Genomic DNA, 18526 nt, shown 5'->3' with positions numbered 1-18526 from the left:
AAATATAGCTGTAGCATATGGGTACCTTTTCATTATCACCATTCACTTATACCACTGCTACCTCTTATGCTCTGTGAGGTTTTTATCCTCTCTAAGCCTTTTATTCTCTGTATGACTTTGCAAATGTGCTTCACAATGCTTTGAAGATTAATCCTATAATTAAAGGACATGGTTAAATAATAAAATTCTGGCTTGCTTTTACTGAAGAAACATGTACAATCTTCAACCATTAAATTGCATCTAAAAACATATTTCACTCAAAGAAACAAAGTACCAGCAAATATTTTTCAAAGGAAGGATTTAAAACTGCTGATTAATGACATACCATCTAAGCATGAATATCGTATAGCATGCTTTGTCTGGAATACACTTCATTTAAGGTGTAATGTTTAATTCATCCCTACTATTTTTATATGGCAGTAGAAATACCTTTCTTTCTTATTAAACAGAAAAGGCTTCATCTTCCCAGTACATCAAGGTAAGAAACCAGAGCTGATTCACAAGGCAGTGATATGTGCTGAATCAAAATCTAAATATATCCTACAGAACAAATTACTCCAATCCCCATTTGATGCATTGTCTGCCTATAGACAAGCAGGTCATAAGCTCATTCAAGCCCTGTTTCTTCAGTTGCCAATTTGCTCTGATACCTGCCTTTATTGGAGGAAGCTGTCCCACATCCCCTGCCATAACAAAGTCATCCTGCTGGCTGAGCAATAATAGACTAAGCAGTCCAGCCCACTGCCAGAATTCAGCAAGGCACTGATAGAAGTTACAGTCATCAGATGTTTGAGCAGCAGAATACCCTGCTTCTCCTCATTTGTATTGAAGTGTTTCACCTGGGGGATGATTTTTTCCACTTGATCTTTCAGTTTTGGCTTGAAATAGAACCCTGGTGGTGACTTTTTATAGTTAATGGTCCGTCTAAGTCCACTAGGACTTTCCTTAACTTGCAGCCATAGGAAAAAGAAATGGAATATTAAGCTCAGAATATTAATTCTGTCCTTTTTTTTTTTTTTTTAAGATAAAGGGATTTATCTGATAGAGTATTATAGGAGTATTGAGTGAAATACTGTCTATCCTGTGAGTTAAAGCCTGAGGGTAGAATGGACTGAATCATAACAAATGTTTTGCTGACTATCAAATCCTGTGAGTAAAAGCCTGAGGGTAGAATGGACTGAATCATAACAAATGTTTTGCTGACTATCAAAATACCTGTAGGAAGCATGACCTCATTGAGTAACTGAGCAGTACATGTCATTTTGATTTTAAGTCAGCAGTATCATACACATTACTTTAAAAAGGTTGAACAAAATACTGCAATGTACCAACTCTGTCCAGGCTGTATAGGGTAAGGGGGAATTCTGGGCAAATGCAGAGGAAAAGAAACAGTGGAAAAGATTTGATGGAAAGGGTTTTACTGAGTCTGAGGCCTTGATCAAGAGGGTGTTTATAAGCTGTGGGAGGTAAAGCTGGTCAATGACCCAAGGATTATGGGCCCTGCCCAAAAGGTCTTGGCCTCAATATAGCTCAGAGAGCCAACATTGCTGAGGTATTTCAGTTTTATAAACTGTCCTGCACAGATATCTCTCCCTTTCTTTCTCATTCTCTGCCTGGAAGAAAAAGCACTATTTTAGTTTTCCCTGTGTGATCTTTTCACCTTTGCCAGTTGCTGCTGTAAGGGAAAATAAAGAATTGAAAAGCAGTGTCCTTTCTATGGAACAGGTAGCAACAATCCTGTAATCTCTATTTGAAAGCTATTGGTAACTGGAAATAGAAAGAAGGTGGTCTTTCTCTTTGAGTTTAAAGAAAGGTGCTGGACTGACAAGATTAACTCTTGGTACTAGTGTTTGTCCTCCTGGATTTCTCCTAAAAACATTCCTGTTACCATAAACTCAGCTTTCTCACTTCCGAATTACTACTCTTAGTGAAGTCAGGTTGTAGCTTGGTTTGTTGTCTGGAAAGCTATAGAATTTATTTACAGCTGTCAGAGGCTGAAAAATATAGAAAGAGTTCCACTGGACTAGAGCAGTGTTAAAGTCTGTTCTTAAGGGTCAGCCTTGTGATATCCCAGGGTAATGAGATTCTGTCAAAGCATAAACCTTCTAGCAACTTTCTTTAATGTCCATATGCATTTATATATATCTCCATAAGTTTTCTTTTTTTAATCCCTGTGCATCTTTAGAGCAGAGTGTGAAGAGAAGCCAGGGGGACAGGCAGGGGATGGCCCTATTCAATCCCAGCCTAGTCTGTGTTCTATACAGAAAGAGGGTAGCAACAAAAGAACTAATTTCAGTGAGAGTAGCAGGCCCACAACAATAAAAGTACATTGTACTTTGAGGAGAATTTTTAGGATATTCTGTGACCTTTGTAAATAATTGCTCCTCATTGTTGAAAAGCCAGGTGGCATACAGAACAACCTGCAGCGCTTGAAGCAGCAATCAATGCAGGGTACTTTTTCCTTCCTTCCTGTGTCAAGCTTTACATTAGTTTTGGTCTCTCTTGTCATAACTTCACGTATGGCAGGTGCCAGTCCAGCTTCCTGTAAACTGGCACAGCTAAAACACCAAAAATTAATCAAAGTGTGCATGTGCACATACATGTGTATGAATGAAGAGCCTGATTCTAAGGGAGGGGTTATTCTGAGGATCTTTTAACACAAAATTTAAAAATTACTTGTCTTTTGTCTCTCAATTAAGTCTTTTAAAGATAAAGCAGTAATTTGCTGAAGTTTTGTTTCTTAAAACATTTGTATTTTAGATATTAATAATGGAACTCTTTTTATGCAGCCATTGCAGTATGTGCTCATACCTTGTTTTGAATACTAGCATTGGTTTTTAATTCTTCTCCTTTCCTGTATTTGTGCTATTAAAACAGAAAACTTGAGACATAAATGACTGTTAGAGCTGATACAAAATTATTCATTAGACAAGTATGCAAGTGTGACTGCCAAGCATAAATATTGCAAAAATCTTGGGTTTGAATTGTGTAGCATGAGGCTACAAATACAGCAATTAATTTTCTTAAAAATAACTGCCTACCTAAAGATTGTGGTTGTACAAATAGCTCTGTACCATGGAAATGGCAGGCCAGGAGAAGGATGTTCCAGTGTTAAAAATATTCCCCCATTTTAGTACAAATTATAAATGATTTAGAGGGCAAATTCAACAAAGTGGCTCTTTCTACAGACATAAAGTGACAGTGTCCAAATCTGAGGATGTGTTCAAACATTTAGAATTTAACAGGACCTGTCTGAAAGAGCAAAGAACAAAAGCTGTATGAGTGGTGAAAATTCTGTTTGTATGTATGTATGCAGTGCAATAATTCCTAGTGTAGATGTTTAGCTTGCCCTTAGGCATTTTGAAACATGCATGTGCCTTATGTTGCATCCAGATACCCGACTGCAAGCAGCAGCTGAATGATCCTGCTACCACCAGTTTCACATCCCCCTGTCCTGGTGCTGTCCCTGAAGGAAAAGTGCCAGCCCTAATCCTGCTCAGACTCTCAAGCAGCCCAATGCTTGTGTACTAATGAAGACACAGGATGGGTTGCTTTAAAGGAGAAAAGATATATTTAGATATGCAATTATCTGTTTTATGTTTATTCATGGTTCCAACTTCTTAAGTAGATCCAAACAATTGCTATTTAAATTATGCAGTGCTATAAATCTGTTTAAATCTTTTGCTCAAGAATACATAAATAGAAAAATACGTTGCTGGCATATTTCTGATCTCATCATAAACACTCTTTACAGAACCATTTCTGACTGATGTAAAGCTTGCTACCCAAGTTTTAGTGTCTTCTAACGTGCTAAAAACCCCAAGTACTAGCATTCAATCCTGTCATCGTGGTGGTGTTGTAGCTTCTTAGAGGCCAAAGTAGATTTGCTTAAACTGGAGTCTCCATAGTGTTTCTTTAAAATCAGTAACTTTACAATGGCATAACAGAGCAGGGAAACCCAGAGCCATTTGTATTAGAATGCTAACCTTATCTTGCAAGGTCTTTGAACATGTTAAAACAGAATTAGAAGCGCTCCAGGTTTTCCTGAAAATATGATCCCTTATGAAAAATTTTATTTCAGAAGAGACTGAATTTTCTTCTGAAATTATAATTTATTTATTTATGGTATATCTAGGTCAGTGGTGGGTCAGTTGTTTGGTGCATGTGGAAAATTGACTTCTGTGTACATTATCCTGTGATGAAAGAAGAAATCAGCTGCATAGCACTGAAATATTCTCACCATTTTACCTCTTTCCGTCAGGTAATTTTCCAAAATCTGCCTGGGAAAATTGCAAAGACACCAATGCCTTATTTGCACTTAAATAATTTTACTAAGGCCAAAAGGAAGACTTAAAGGGCCACTCAGCAATCATAGGAATTTATTCAAGCAGGATCTAAATGCAAATGTCTGAACTTCTTAAACATATTCAGTTCTGGAATTCCAGTTAAGATCCATAGGTATCAAATATTATACTTTGCATTTGTAGTAAAAGACCAAGGTTTCCTTTCATTAGTTATAATCTGCACCCTAGTAGTTTAAAGAGGAAGCTGCAAGTGTTTGCAAAGTTGTGAGATTGATTATTTGCTTCATTTGCACTGTTTCCTCTTCAGCTTTTCTGATTCAACTCATTGGGTCATGAAGTGTTGAGGTTCTTTTTAGAAAATATGGACTGTATGGACCACAAAGGACAGCACTTACAGGTATTAGAAGAGCAGGGTGGCAGGGGTCAACCTTTTCTTAAAGGAAGTAAAAGGCCCATTAAAAATGTAGGCAGAGAAGGTAAAGTAAACAAACCTGATATAAAGGGAAGAAAGGCCCAATTCCTCTTTCCAGCTTGAGAAAAGGTCCTTGTTTAGACAGGAGGAACTGATGAAGCATAGGCAGGGCATTCTGTTAGATGATTCCTTCATGCCTTTTGAAAGGAGAATCAGGCTGAGCTTGGGTTTGCAGGCAATTTGGGCAGGTTTTGTTTTGCCCTCAGCTGAAGGATGCAGCCAAGCTGTTGAATGCTCAGTGGTGATTACTGATGGCATAAACAACAGCAAATTATTGTGTACAAGAAATGCACTATTCCTTCTAGGAAAAAGAAAATTTCCCAGAGTTACTGCAGCTTTCTCAGATATCTGACAGAAGTAATTCTTCAGGATCTTAGTAACACGAGTATTGATGCAGAGGCCATCTCACAGGATATTTGGTTCCAGGCCCCATTTGATCCTGCACCCTCCAGATCTTTCAGAGAGCTACAGAGTGGAAACCCATTTATAAACTCTTCATTTGGACCCGCAGTACTCAGCTGCACTGACATCAGGGCAAATTGGCAAATTAGCCATGCATTTGTATGCAGTGTTCTCACATGTGGGTCACTTTGGGAAACAAGGTGGCCTTGCTCAGCAGGCTCCCAGAAGCTGCCACTCTGCTCTGCTGTGCTGAAAGCAATTTAGATGTATTGTGTTTCTGGGTCCTCTTCATCTTCCTGTTCCCAAAAGGCAGGAGTGCTAGTGGAAAATTATTAAAACCTGATATTTTTGAAGGTGACTTGAGACATCAAAAGCACTTCATTGCCAAGCTGCTGGGCTGCTTGCTTCTCCAAGGAAGTTAGCAGAGATTAGTGCTATAGAATAAATAGCAGCTCAGCATAACCATCACCTGAAATGGATGATATACAGGCAGGAGAAATGCTTAAGCATCCTAATATTCAAACTGAGATCAATAGAAGCAGAGTGGTAAAGAGAGAATAGTGGACAAAGGTGTAAGTGAAAAAATGGATCCTGCTGGTAATTTCAGACTCTAATCTGCCTGTCCCTGGGTTGTCACTTGGTATAAATGTTCACGTTGCTTCATATATTGCCAATACATCATATGTAACATTTTTTTATTATATTGCATAAATGATGTCCCCATTATGCCTGTACTGCATCTCAGTAACAAATTCACTACTTTAGCATTCCTGCTTGGATTTCACATTGAAGTTTGTCAGCTACATGAATCTCTATTCACTTTGTCATCAGTGAAAATTAACTTTCTTGTATGCTGCTCTTATCATTTTAAACAAACAGAAACTGTGTTTGGTGACTCACTAACAGGAAGTGAACATTCCTTCTTACTATGAGGTGATATTAATGACAGTAAATCTTCCCATGACCTCAGTTAGCTGTCATTTGCTAGGCAATTCCCATGTGTCTGAAGAGCTGTGATGTAGCCTATGGTTATCAAAAATAAGATTAGAAAAGGTTGTGTGAAAATGATGATTATTTTTGGGGTTTTCTCTTGTATGCATGAAAGCTGTTAGGGATCTATTTCATATTTCTCAGAATTCTGTCTATTTAAACTAACATATTGAAATTGGGTTTCATTAAAGAAAAAAGTGATAGGCTTTCAAAAATTCTGTAAATTCACAGCCCTCATTGAGGTCATTGAAAATTTTGGGGCACCAAACTTTACAAAAAGGTGAGAACTGTGTCTGAGCTGTAGCAGAAGGGCTCTCCAGAAACTTAGTTATTGCTCAGCTACGGGAGCAATTCCTAACAGAAGCAGCCTGTGCCAGAAAATCCTATTCTGTTATACACTTCAGCTGGCACTGTAGGTTGTATTTAAACCAGTGGCCATTTAAAGATTATTCAGATTATCCAAGAGAAGTGACTGGCAGAGTCACAGTCATTCTTAGTGCACTGGAGCTGTAAAGCTCCTGTCAGACAGGACATGATTGAGAGGTATTGGAGACTCCAGAAGTGCTGTGCACATTAAAAAACCCATTTTTGCATTTCTGTCATCACATCAAGATATCTTTGGCTCACTCTCTTTGGAAAGATCTACTGTTTCAAAATCCTGGGTCTTAAAAGTCTTCATGAGTTTCATATTTTTGGCAGCTGCCTTTAAGAGCAGTTAGGATTCATTCCCTAATATTTTTCAGATACCAAGACATATTTTGTGGAAAGTTACCATAGAAATGCAGCAGCTTTGATTTCTAATGAGAAGCAATGCTGTCAAGGTTAATGACAACAGGTAGCTCTTTGGTCGGTTCCATAAGTTAGGCAAACCAGAAGGGAGGGGGTAAAAATCACATAAATTCTTAAGAGTCCATTTTGGTTTAGTCCATAATGTGAGGAAATTGTGCATTACAATTACAAAGGTAAAATTTCGTCTCTGCTGTCCTTGTATCCAAAAGAGTCAGATCTTGGGGCATTTCTGTAAGGGAGGTCAGTCTGCAAAACAGCCTCTGCCCCATGACTAAGCTGGGAAACTACTCCAAAACTATTCAGAACTTTAGAAGTGGCTTTGAAATAAAGAGGATAAGTGAAGACAGAATAGGAAATTTTTGTACAACTCACATTTTAGGCTGAAGTGAATACAAGAGGACTGGTAGATATTAGTGGAAAGTAGGTGGTAGGAGCTACTCTGCTTGAGTAATTGGAATTGTATATAATTGTTTGTAAATATTGGCTGTTCAGGTTTTTTGGTTTTTTTTTTTTTTCTAGTTCAGTACTATCCCTGTCAGAGGAAAGCTTTGCAGTGTCTCAACTGTTGGTCAAGCAACCTGACTACTTTCATTCAATTCAGATTTAAGAGACAACTATTTGTGGAAGCCAGACTAGTTCTTTCATCTATTTGTGTAATAACTTCTGGGGGTAATAGCTGGAGGAGGTGTTAGTTTGTAGACATTCCCTGTTATCTCCAGCTGTGTAAAAGCATCTGGTTTATTAAGGCTTCTATATAATATGAGAATTTACACAATAATAGTATCAATATTGCTTCAGCATAATGCACCTGTTTAGTTCAGTCAGTACAGAGAAGTATGGAGTTACTGCAGATAATGTAAGTCAAGCCACCGCTCATGCACTGGTGCAGCAGTTCAAACTGTACCACCCTATACTGCAGTGCCTCTTTAGCCTGAAATGTTCACTGACAAATTTGGTGTCCAAGAGTGCAGCAATGGACAGCAGAAGTGTTTTACTAGAGGTGAAAAGCTACATTCCCCTTTTTCTTTATTTGTTTACTAAATATTCAGAAATGTTGATCCTAGAAAAGAAATGCAGCTGTTTAGCTCAAGAATTCAGTTGACTTTGTTGTTGTTGAATCCTAAATACTTTAAAACCATTTCAAAAGCAGTGGTTTCTCCTCTTGTTTACCTCACACCAGTCCTGCTTAGTGAGAGCTCAATCAGATCTAAGCTCTCTATCACAGCATTCCAGGCCTCAGCTCTTAAGAGACGTACTTATTTATGTATATGCTAAAGGAAGCATATGGCTTTGCAAAGCAGGGAAGATTTTATTTAGTAATAGAATTTTATTTAGAGATTGCTCATTAATTCTTTAAAACAGCTTTTGGTTACAAGTATTTGCTTAAGTTTATGCAACATAAATTGCATACAACTAAAACTCAAATTATTTCTTATGAATAATGGATTTGAACAAATATAGGCCTTCAATGTATTTGCAGATCATTTGTAGTCAGCTCACAGTTTTTATGTCTGAGCCCATTTTTTCAAGTTGTTTACTCGTTTAGGTTAGAAGTGGGATTTTATGTGTCTCCAAGTGTTTACTATGCAATTTTCAAGATGTATGACTTACTGCTTGAGGTGCTTTTTTTCATCTCCTTGAAAATCTCTGGGAGTCCACCTGCTTAATAGCATCCTGAAACATTTATTGTGTTTGAGTTTACTGTGCAGGTAATGGAAAGAGGAGCGTAAACTGATGAAAAACATTTCTCTGCTTCTTGTGCAAATATTGAATTCATGCAATGGTTGTGCTATCATCTAATAAACTCTTTTGCTTTCCACCTATATGAAAATGTATGTGTCCAAATATTCATGGATAAACAGAATCATCATATGCATGGATTAGCATAATTCAGATTAAAGCAGTAGAATAAACCTTGAGAAATATTTCAAAAGGAAATATTGCCAAGTCATGTTTTCTGAAACAGAAATTTTTCTTTCAGATCAGTTTCTGAGCACCTGTTGGAAGTGTTGCTGCTCTGGAGCACGATGCCCTGGTGTAGCCCTGTTCAGCCTCACGCTGGCCCTTCAGAGCTGGCATGGACTCAGGTACTTCTCATTTCTTTCAGCTGATCCATTTCAAAAGATTCTGCTCACCACTCACCCCTTGCTGGCCATTCAGTCACCCCAAGGCTTCAGTCACACTTGTGCTTTGAAAGGGACAGCTCAGAGATGACAAGCCCAAGAAAATGAAATTAATTTTTTCTGTGTCACTGCTTTTCCTGGATTTCCTGGGAAGCAGAAACTCTGTGGCCAAAGGGCTGCTTGTTCTCCCTGCGAGGGAGATTTGCTGTCCCAGCAGGAGAGCCCCTGGCTGTCCCCAAGTGAGCCTCACCCTCTTGGAGACTTCAGACATTTCCAGGAGTTGAAGCAAGCTGTGCTCAGGCCTCTCAGAGCTGGGAGAGTACGGGAGAGGGGACAGCGTGCTGTGGCTGGGAAGGGACACTCTGTGTGCTGCTCTTACACCCGATGTGTGTGTGAGCACTGCTGGGACAGAGCCATTTCTGCACCGAGTCCGTGAGCACCAGGCCCATAAATGCCTTGGGCAGGTGCAGCAATGGATCGAGCATGTGCCTTGTCCCCAGGGCAGAGCCACTCCAGTGAGGCCACTTCAGCGGGAAGGCAGCGAGGCATGGCAGGCAATGTGGGATTGCTGAGCACAGGCACGTTGTCTGAGGCCATGGACCACCTCTGGAGCTCCTGCTTAGGAGCCTTGGGCCGCATTTAGGTCAGGCCTGTGCAGCTACAAGTGCAGCACAGTCTTCCTGCTGGAGCGGGCACCTGTGCCACACCACACATAAGGTAGGAAATCAAAAGCTATACTGACCACCAAAGCTTTCACAGGCTTCTGAAAAGCTACTTAGACAAAAATGTCCTTTGTCATTTTTATCTGTCCTCTGTTTAGTACTGTTATGGCTGTGATGACATTTTCTGCTGTGATTTTTCCAGTGCAATTTTCAGTCCTGGTAGAGAGTTGAGACAGTTCTTAATGTGACTCGATCAAAAAAAAAAGAAAAAAAACAATGGTGTTTGAAATGATGATGTCCATTTATATGCCTTGTAATTTGTATGTCCTGTATCTGTGTTCCAGAACCCTAAATTCCATAACCATTCAAATAACCTCTATGACTGGTGAGAGTTTCCTCTCAATGCAAGGGATGGGGGGAAACCAAATGGTGAAGGCTTTTCCATTCTATTCCCTATCCACTCAGGTCTCTGAGAAAAAATGAGTCACGGATCGGTTTCCACAGATCAGTGGCCACCACCCTCTGCCAGGAGATTCAGTTGCCAGGACAACTGTTGCCAAGACATGCTGGTTTTCCTAGGGAACCATTTCAGTGTGTTATTTCTGTACAGCAAACCATCTCCCATGGCTATTGTTATACCCACCTGAGAAGCTATTGGAGTTTTATCTCCATGTGGAGATTGGCAAAGAGTAGCAAGGGAAGACAAGTCCAGTTACCAAAGGGGAATTTGTGATCCTAGAGGGATCTGTGAAAACTTTGTGGTCTGTCAGACTATACATGCTCTCTGAAAACAGAGGTGCCAAAGGCCAGAGGTGCCAAAGGCCAGAGGTGCGAGCCTCTTTAAGCCATGAGATCAAAATAAATTCCCAAGCTTGTAACACTTTAAAAAATATTTAGTTTGGAACAGGATAATATCCTTGGGGATATTCTGCACTGTAATAAATAGCTGTATAAGCTCTTGTGATTATGTACAGTGGCTGTGATCAACCACTGCATGTGCTGGAAGCAACAGGTACCATCACCTCACGCAGCCTGGGAAATGTTCTTTTGGATTCAACTGTATTCATTTCCATTTCTTTTTGTATCAAATTCTTTTTGTTCAAGTGGAAAATGGTTTTTATTATTTTACAATATGAGATAGCATTCAACTGAATGGCTGTAAGCTAGTTAAATGGATAAACTACTCTAATACAAAGAAATGTAGCACTGTTCTTGTCCACCAGAGGTCCCTTACAGGCCACTCTATACAGGTGGCTGTGCTTTCACTTGCCTAGTTAGCATCTGTTGTTTTCCCTAAGGAGTACTTTCAGATCAGCTGTTGAAATGCAGGTCCTGAAGACCCTACTAATGACTTTGAATCTTTTCAAGAATCATTAACTTTAAGAAGCAGAAAAGAAAAATCCTGCTGAAACATAATAAAAATTGTGAAGAACTGTAGGGGCTTCCTTGATCCCATTGCCTCGGTAGGTAATCTCAGTATTTACATCATGCTTCACAAGTTTTGCTGTGCATATTAGAGGATCTTGAGAGTGAGCCAACTCTATACCCTGTATTACTAAATCTATATGGGATTCTTATCTGGATTCTTATCAGCTCAATCTTCACAAAACCTTTCTCAATATGCACTTAAATTGAAAAGTAAAATGTGTTTACAGCTTCTGATACTTCAACTGGATGACAATGTCAGCCCTTGCATGCTAGTGTAGGCTTCAGCTTCATAATTTTTTGCTGCAAAATGATGAAAACCCTTGAGAAATCTTTATTTGACAGATCAGTTGTCAAATGTGAATAACTCATCCAGCTTTGGCAAAAGCTGCCATTTTTGCATCTTCTATTGCAGCAGGAGTGAAGAGCTGAAAATCTGCCATGGTGTTTTATGAGCCCCTAAGCATCAAGATCACCTCTTCATAGCCTGTGTTTGAAGTAGTCTCAACAGAAAAGAATGTCCTTGCTCTTATGTTTCATTTACAGTAGACGAAGGAAAAGCAAAGGAACAGAGTGGGAATATTCCCGTTCCTCCAAGTTGAATGAAGGCCAGAAATTTCCCAATAGTGTATAGACCCCTATACCCCAATAATTAGCTAATGTGTTCTGAGCTTTGTATGTATGGCATTTATTTTTGTTTTGTTACTGCTTGGTGGCAACATTTAACCACTTCTTGCTCAGAGCAATATAGTGCTGAGCAGTTCAGCATCATACAGGTGTATCAGCATCAAAATATTTTTGTTTGATTCAGTTAAGTAAATATCAAGGTGTAAACTCAGGTTTAATCATGAAGCACTGTAATTTACCTTTGTACACAGATGTACCGGAGCAGACAAAATCCTGCAATGTTCCATCTCTCTAGCTCCCTAATTCCTTCAATACTGGGATAAAACCATAGCTATTCTCAAGGATAAAGATATAAATATACAATGATTTACACTGTGCTCAGTTTTCCAGTTGCACTAAGCAATGCATTCTTTGCAGGAGTCAAACAGAAAGCTGGATGCAAAGTGGCCTGGTGCTGGATAAAAACTTTTATGGAGTGATGGGTGTCCCATATGCAGATGCATTCCAAATGTGCAAGGTAAGATCCCTTAAAGCTCCATGAAGCTGAAGAGAGAAGTTTTTTTGACTTTATAGTCAAACTTTTGTAATGTAATTAAAGTAGAAGAGCTGACTAGGGATGGTAAGAACAGCATTTTGATGTTATTTATCTTCATTCAGAATCTCATGCTTTTAGAGCTCAAATGTCTTTTAGCTCAGATGACAGGAAACAGCAGATTTTCAGGAGAGGAGGAGAAGCTCAATACAGGTGTTCTTAATAGTCAGTATCCCAAGTGAGGGATCCTGCATGAATTGTCAGCTTTGAATGTCAAACAGAACTTCCTCTGAATTAAACAGGTTGTTTGGGTTTTTTTGGTCTGGTCTGTTTCAGAACTGTCTCACTCTCCTAACAGTTTCTGTCAAGATTATGCTCAGCCTTGTAAGCTGTGTTATTCCTGTGGCACTGTTCTAGTGTGTCCTGCTGTAGAAATTCCCTACTCCCTCATAAGAAGTTGATACTTTAACCTTGCTCTTAATATACCAAGCAGTCACAGGACAGTCGAAAATTTTATCATTAATGAGGGTTAACTATTTCAGGATAGAGAACAAAATAGAAATCAACTCTTCGTGTGCACAGTCCCTTTGGCAGGCTGACAAGTGAAAAGAAATAGATAAAGAAGTTCAGCTCTGCTCCATCCTTCTGATTGTGCAGAAGCACGGATGCGTGGTAGGATACACAGGCAAGGGATAAATCACTACTAATTCACAAGAAAATGATCCTGCACAGGACAGCTTCCATTTTATATATTTCTAAGAGCTCTAATTACACTCACTGTATGAGCACCTATCAAGAATCATGCTCCAAAATGCCTGCTCTGAATTTGTTTGGGGTTTTTTTTGTTTGTTTGTTTTTTTGAGGCAAGGTTATTCCTAGAGTTTTGTTTTTCAAAAGTCTTTAATCCTGTCTCTAATTGTCTCAATGAAAATTTGAAACACTTTGTGAACTCCTGAACTTTGTTTCAGAATAAAAGCACTCTGATGGTCCTACATCAAAGTAAATCAGGGAGGTAGCTGTGCATTTCTACCCAGTGCTTTAACCATATATTCTTTTGCAAGTGTCTAGGAGCTGTCACCCTGCTATGTTGCGATGAAAATAATTGTGTATAGCTCCCACTTCTGTTATTCCTATATGATATTGCTGCTCTTGAAGAATGCTCAAAACTGATGGCTCCAAAGGCAGGTTTGAAACTTCAAAAGCCAGGTGTTCTCCTGTGCTGAGCTGCTTCCTTCTCCAAGGAAATCTGCAGAGTTTCACTATATATTCAATACACAGACATAAAACCATTCCCTCAAAAGAATGGTATGCAGAAAGAAGGCTCTAAATAGTGAGGAGCTGTGTACACAAACTTGGAATCACTACCAAGTAATTCTGGAGGACAATATAGAGATAAGCATAGAGATTGCACAGATAAAAAAGAAATTACAAACCCAGTTAAGAAAAACATTTAATAGTTTGTGAATACTAAGCCACCGGCTGTTATTATTTTTATTTGTTGCTCAATGCAGATACTTATAGTAGTCCTGTAAATGATGTTATTCATATAAAGATTCTGGGTTTGGCAGAGTTTAGTGCAATTTCTATGGTGTGGAAGAACTATGTTTCAGCAAGAGAGTGTCTTGATCTGGTGAGAACCTAGGGGTGGGGAATTGCTGACAATCTTGTCTGCTTCATACTTCTGCAGGCAAGCAGCCTCCAGGGAAGTTCAACATCTGTACAGCAAACCAGACATTTTTGTGGGTTACAAGGTTACAAGTTGAGCCCTGAATGCCGTGTGTTGACAGCATATGGGTCCCACGTCTGCTTCTTGGCCAAAACAGCAAAGGTCAGTGTAGAAATCACAGCTTATTTAAAAAAAAAGAAACCAACAGATCTCTAATTCCAAATCTCTTTTTAATGATGTTGTCTGTAAAATGTTTTTATCAAATCATATCTGACAAGTAGCACTGCTCTGAACTGATGCGTTCATTTTTTTTTTACAGACACTGAATTTATCCTAGTCCTTGAATAGGAAAGATACAAGGCAACCTGACAGCCTATAACTTCTCTCTCCAATGCCACTAAAACAGGGAATAATAACCCCAGAAATGGCATCCTGGGAACAAAACCCCCTCCTGACACTGCTGCAGGGATTGAGAGCTTTAATTTTTGAAGCTGGAAACATCTAACAGACCTTACTCTTAGTAAGGAGATTTTCTGCAAACAAAATTGCCGAAAAGTCTCTTCCTCAGCATTTGATTTTATGTTATTAATTTTGCAGAGCTACCAAGCACACACTGTACTTTCCATGTGCACACTGTGGTACCTTGGCCAGCTGGACAGTGCCAGCTCTGCTGCAGGAAAGGCAGTCACTGCACTAAAGCAGGTCTCAGCCTTCCCTCTCCTGGGTTACTGAAAATTTTATCCACGGACTGAAAAAGGGGAAGAAAACCTTACAATCAAAACTCAGTGCCTGCAGTTGTGCTGATTCTTGAGTTGTTCATTTGTACTGTACCACAGCCAAGGTCTGCCCAAGGCCAGGCAAAGAGCAAAGGGCTCACCCCCAGGATGTTGCATGCAGCCCCTGTAAATAGGGGTGGGAAGACTGAGGTAGGCAATCATCAGGATTGTGCAAGGCAGAGATAAACCAGTGAGCAACCTCTTTCAAAAAGGAAGCACAAAATAACAGCTTTTAGTAGAAATAAACAGGATATACTTTTTTCTTTTGGCAGGCTTGTCCTCATGCTAAAAATTCAGCTGGTTTCTGTTTCACTTATTCCCTCCAGCACTCTGTTGTGCTGGCTGCTGGGCAAGCTGGTAGTGCAGCAAAGCTTCACAGTGTGCTGGTGTGGTAAAGGTGCTGGAAAGGGAAGAGCTCCTTTGCTGGGACGAGTATTTGCCTGTGCCGAGGGCTTGCAGCCTTTGCAGGTTGATGCAGACATGGTGGTTAGGAGGGACTTTCGTGGCCTGCCCCCCAGCAAGCTGACAAGGAGGACTGTCAGGAGGGTGGAAACTCACAGTCTAAGAGCATTCTGCCCCCGAGTAGTCTGTGTGTAAATACAGATTTCGTAGGACTTTAATTCAATAGGGCTGTCCTCTTCTCTCAGCTTTTGGGCTGATGACCAAGAGCTGTCACCTCCAAGGACAGATCTGGAAAAAGGACTTCCTGCTCCTCACCAGGTTCCCCTCTCTGCCATTGGGTCAATCATGGCTTAAAGCATATTTTAAGGAAGAAAAATTAATTACCAGAGACATCTGTCTTCAAAAAGGACTTTCAAAACTAGCTAAATATAAGTTTCAGGGCACCTTTCAAAGCATAATTCTGATCTCTGCTGAGAAATCTCAAACTGCATAAGCCTTAGGACCTCAAGACTGTCATTAAATCCACACAATGTGATTTTCCACATGGGATTCTCTATCCTTCTATAGGTATGGATTGCAAAACCTGGTTTGTTGTTTTTTTGGGTTTTTTTTTTCAACTCCCTTTTGTGAGAAATTTGGTGCATTTTGCTGTTTTTAAATCTAAAGCCATTGTTGGTGCTAATTGTCATCAGTTGCCTTAGAAAGTGATTTAATTGCTAGGAAAACCTGCCACCATTTTGCTAAAGTGTAAACAGGCACTTGGGCTCTTCTAGAATAAACAATTGGAGCACCCTGGAAAACTTTGGATGTAACTAGAATTTAGCTCCTGGCTGGCAAAACCAACAGAGGTTTGTGTGAGGTAGAATCCCTGCAGGGAGTGAACTTATCTGAAGGCTTACCGTTTGTTTTTAAGTTTTCTTTTATTTTGAGCTTTGTCTTGTTGCCTTCAAGGAAGACACCAGCAATGTCAACTTCCCTAGTATTGTATAATTAACAAAGTATAGAAAATCAGCAGAAGGAAATCCTTAGAGGATGTTAAGAACTGTCTGGAGTCCATGAAATTGGGTAAGATATATAAACCACAATTCAAGTTTGTTATAGTATCTAGCTAAATACCTTTCTTATTTTATTTTAGCATGTGCCATTGCTCTAGACTTTGATGGGAGCCTAATGGAGGAAGCACAAAGAATAATAAAGAAAATGGTGCTTCTTAACCTCTGCTGTTTATCCTAATTACAATGTTCTTACAGTAATATTCTAATGATTATACTCTATATGGTACTTTATCAGATGAAACCTGACAGGGGAAGCTGCTCTCTGTGGGAAATCTTTTCTGAAGCTTAAAAAAAAGGTAAATAATTGAGGTGAATAGCAGAATTCATGCTGGATTTGATTTTTCTCATTACTCAAATCTGTCAACCAAATGGTTTTTCCCAAGGATTCTTTTTTTTGACTGGTAGAACTGGGACAAATTAGGGCCACTTGACTTTAGTACGTGGCTTATGTACTATAAAAGTTTGTCAGGTCATGTTTGTGGTAGTTTAATTTTGGGCCTTTTTCAATAAAAGACAATACATGGGGTATGATTGCCTCACATTTGACACTCATACTGAAAACAAGGACAGCCACTGTGGTGAAGCCTGTCAGAGCTTTATCTTATGATGTTTCTATCTGTTACTGCTGTTCTGCTCAGAGAGGGCAGCAAAGGATTGCAGATCTTTTGGAATGCAAAAGGAGCTCAGCTCTGAGACATAATACTGAGGAGAAATGTATCTTTTTAATATACAAAGTCTGAAAGGAGAAATAGGGGAGGCATTCACATCATTGCTGCTCAAACATACTTGAGCTTTTTGTCCTTTAAGGTGTGGGTGAATGAAACTGGTAGAGATTCTAATAAGAGAAGCACTTAATCATTTTGAGCTTAGGCATTACCTGATAGGTGTGAAGAGTCCCATCAGAAACACAATAAGCTGCTGAGGATTCATTCTCAACTGGAATATTGTATGACTCATTTGGCATGAAGATAAATGCTGTGCATTTAGACAGATAATGAACAAAACACTGAAATTAATTTGTAACACAGTGAGATTAATGACTGTTGTGATATTAGGTATTTTCATTATACCTCAAGACTTTCAGACTGTTATAAGTTTGGTTTTTTTTTCAATATGCACAGATATAATCAGGTGCTATATGACATGATTCAGACACTATCCCTTTTGCCTGAAGACAGGAGATTTCCCAGGTAGCCCCTCAGAATATACAAATGGAAAAATTTATTAAATTACTCTGATTTGTCACCTATCTGTGGACTAAGCAATGATTCTTTTTCATCCTGTCAATGCCTTGGCTTTCACTGCTAAGTGTAAGAAGTTCAGTTAGTACAGAAAAACCTGAAAAGACAATTTATTTCTGCCCAAAGTTCAGTGCAGTGCTCCTGCAGCCAGTGTCTTACCAGCTAGAGATGGTGCCAAAGGTGCAAAGGGTGAACAGGTACAGAGGCATAACCATTTAGCAACGCTATAATTTTGACACTCCTTATCATCCTTTAGTCTTGTTTCATGTCTCTTTCAATCTTTCCTTTTGTCTTTTTACTTCTCTCCTTTTCTTCTGCCCCACTAGCCTTTTGTATGCTCTGCACAATTTCAGGATGCTGAACATGCTTTCTGCATTAATAATGCTACTCTAGATACTTGGCTTTTAATAAATAAAAAAAAAATAATATTGTACATTTTCACAGCAGCCCATAAAATAGAGATGTAATGAGATTTTAATCTGATTGTACCATTTGTACTCTGAATCACCTCCTATTATCTCCTACTAAATTATTACTGCTCGTTTTTTCCAGGGGCAGCTCTCAAAACCAGAAATCATGCCTGCTAGAGTTGCCTCCTAATCTGATGGTCATAACTTGATTGCTTCATGCTCTCTGCCCCAACAGCAGAATTCCCCCAAGGTGTGATTTGTCAGGTAACTTTTTACATGCACTGCAAACAGCAAATGGATCCAAAATGCTTTGTCATGTGGCAGAACCAAGTCACGCTCTCTCCCAAATCAGTTTATGCACAAACTCTTAATAAGTACATATGAGATTGTATATTTCTTACCATGTCACATCTGTGTTATCATGTGTAAACCACCCACCTTGGAATGAGGTGCTTGCTTTCCATCCACAAAGGAAAGTCTCAACATTATCTCTTTATATGAACTGTGACAGAAAATTTCAGTGGCATACACTGATATACTATATAGACATCTTCTGGTCCACAAAGTCATCTGTGTGCCCTCTGCAATTCCATGGTTGAAGTAAGAAAAGTATCTTTCAACAAACTACTCCAGAGAGGAATCCTTAATAA

At 39.3% G+C, this 18526-nt stretch overlaps 1 protein-coding gene across 6 annotated transcripts in view; it reads left to right on the top strand.

Moving 5' to 3' along the window:
• Positions 1-1442: 1442 nt before the first annotated feature.
• LOC100227997 (pulmonary surfactant-associated protein A) overlaps positions 1443-18526 on the top strand; it is a 34731-nt gene continuing 17647 nt past the window's right edge. For 2 of the 6 annotated variants that reach the window (XM_072930992.1, XM_072930990.1), the window contains exons 1-4: positions 1443-4261; positions 8939-9044; positions 12212-12311; positions 14014-14154. In XM_072930992.1, the coding sequence (XP_072787093.1) occupies positions 12231-12311; positions 14014-14154 (222 nt within the window). In that variant the 5' untranslated portion in view covers positions 1443-4261; positions 8939-9044; positions 12212-12230. Of the gene's footprint in view, positions 4262-8938; positions 9045-12211; positions 12312-14013; positions 14155-18526 lie in introns of those variants that run through there. The other 4 variants (XM_072930986.1, XM_072930987.1, XM_072930991.1 and 1 more) reach the window with 3 other exon arrangements.

Source organism: Taeniopygia guttata, chromosome 6, assembly GCF_048771995.1.
Source record: "Taeniopygia guttata chromosome 6, bTaeGut7.mat, whole genome shotgun sequence".
Taxonomy (NCBI): Eukaryota; Metazoa; Chordata; class Aves; order Passeriformes; family Estrildidae; genus Taeniopygia; species Taeniopygia guttata.
This window is presented reverse-complemented; position numbering and strand designations above follow the sequence as displayed.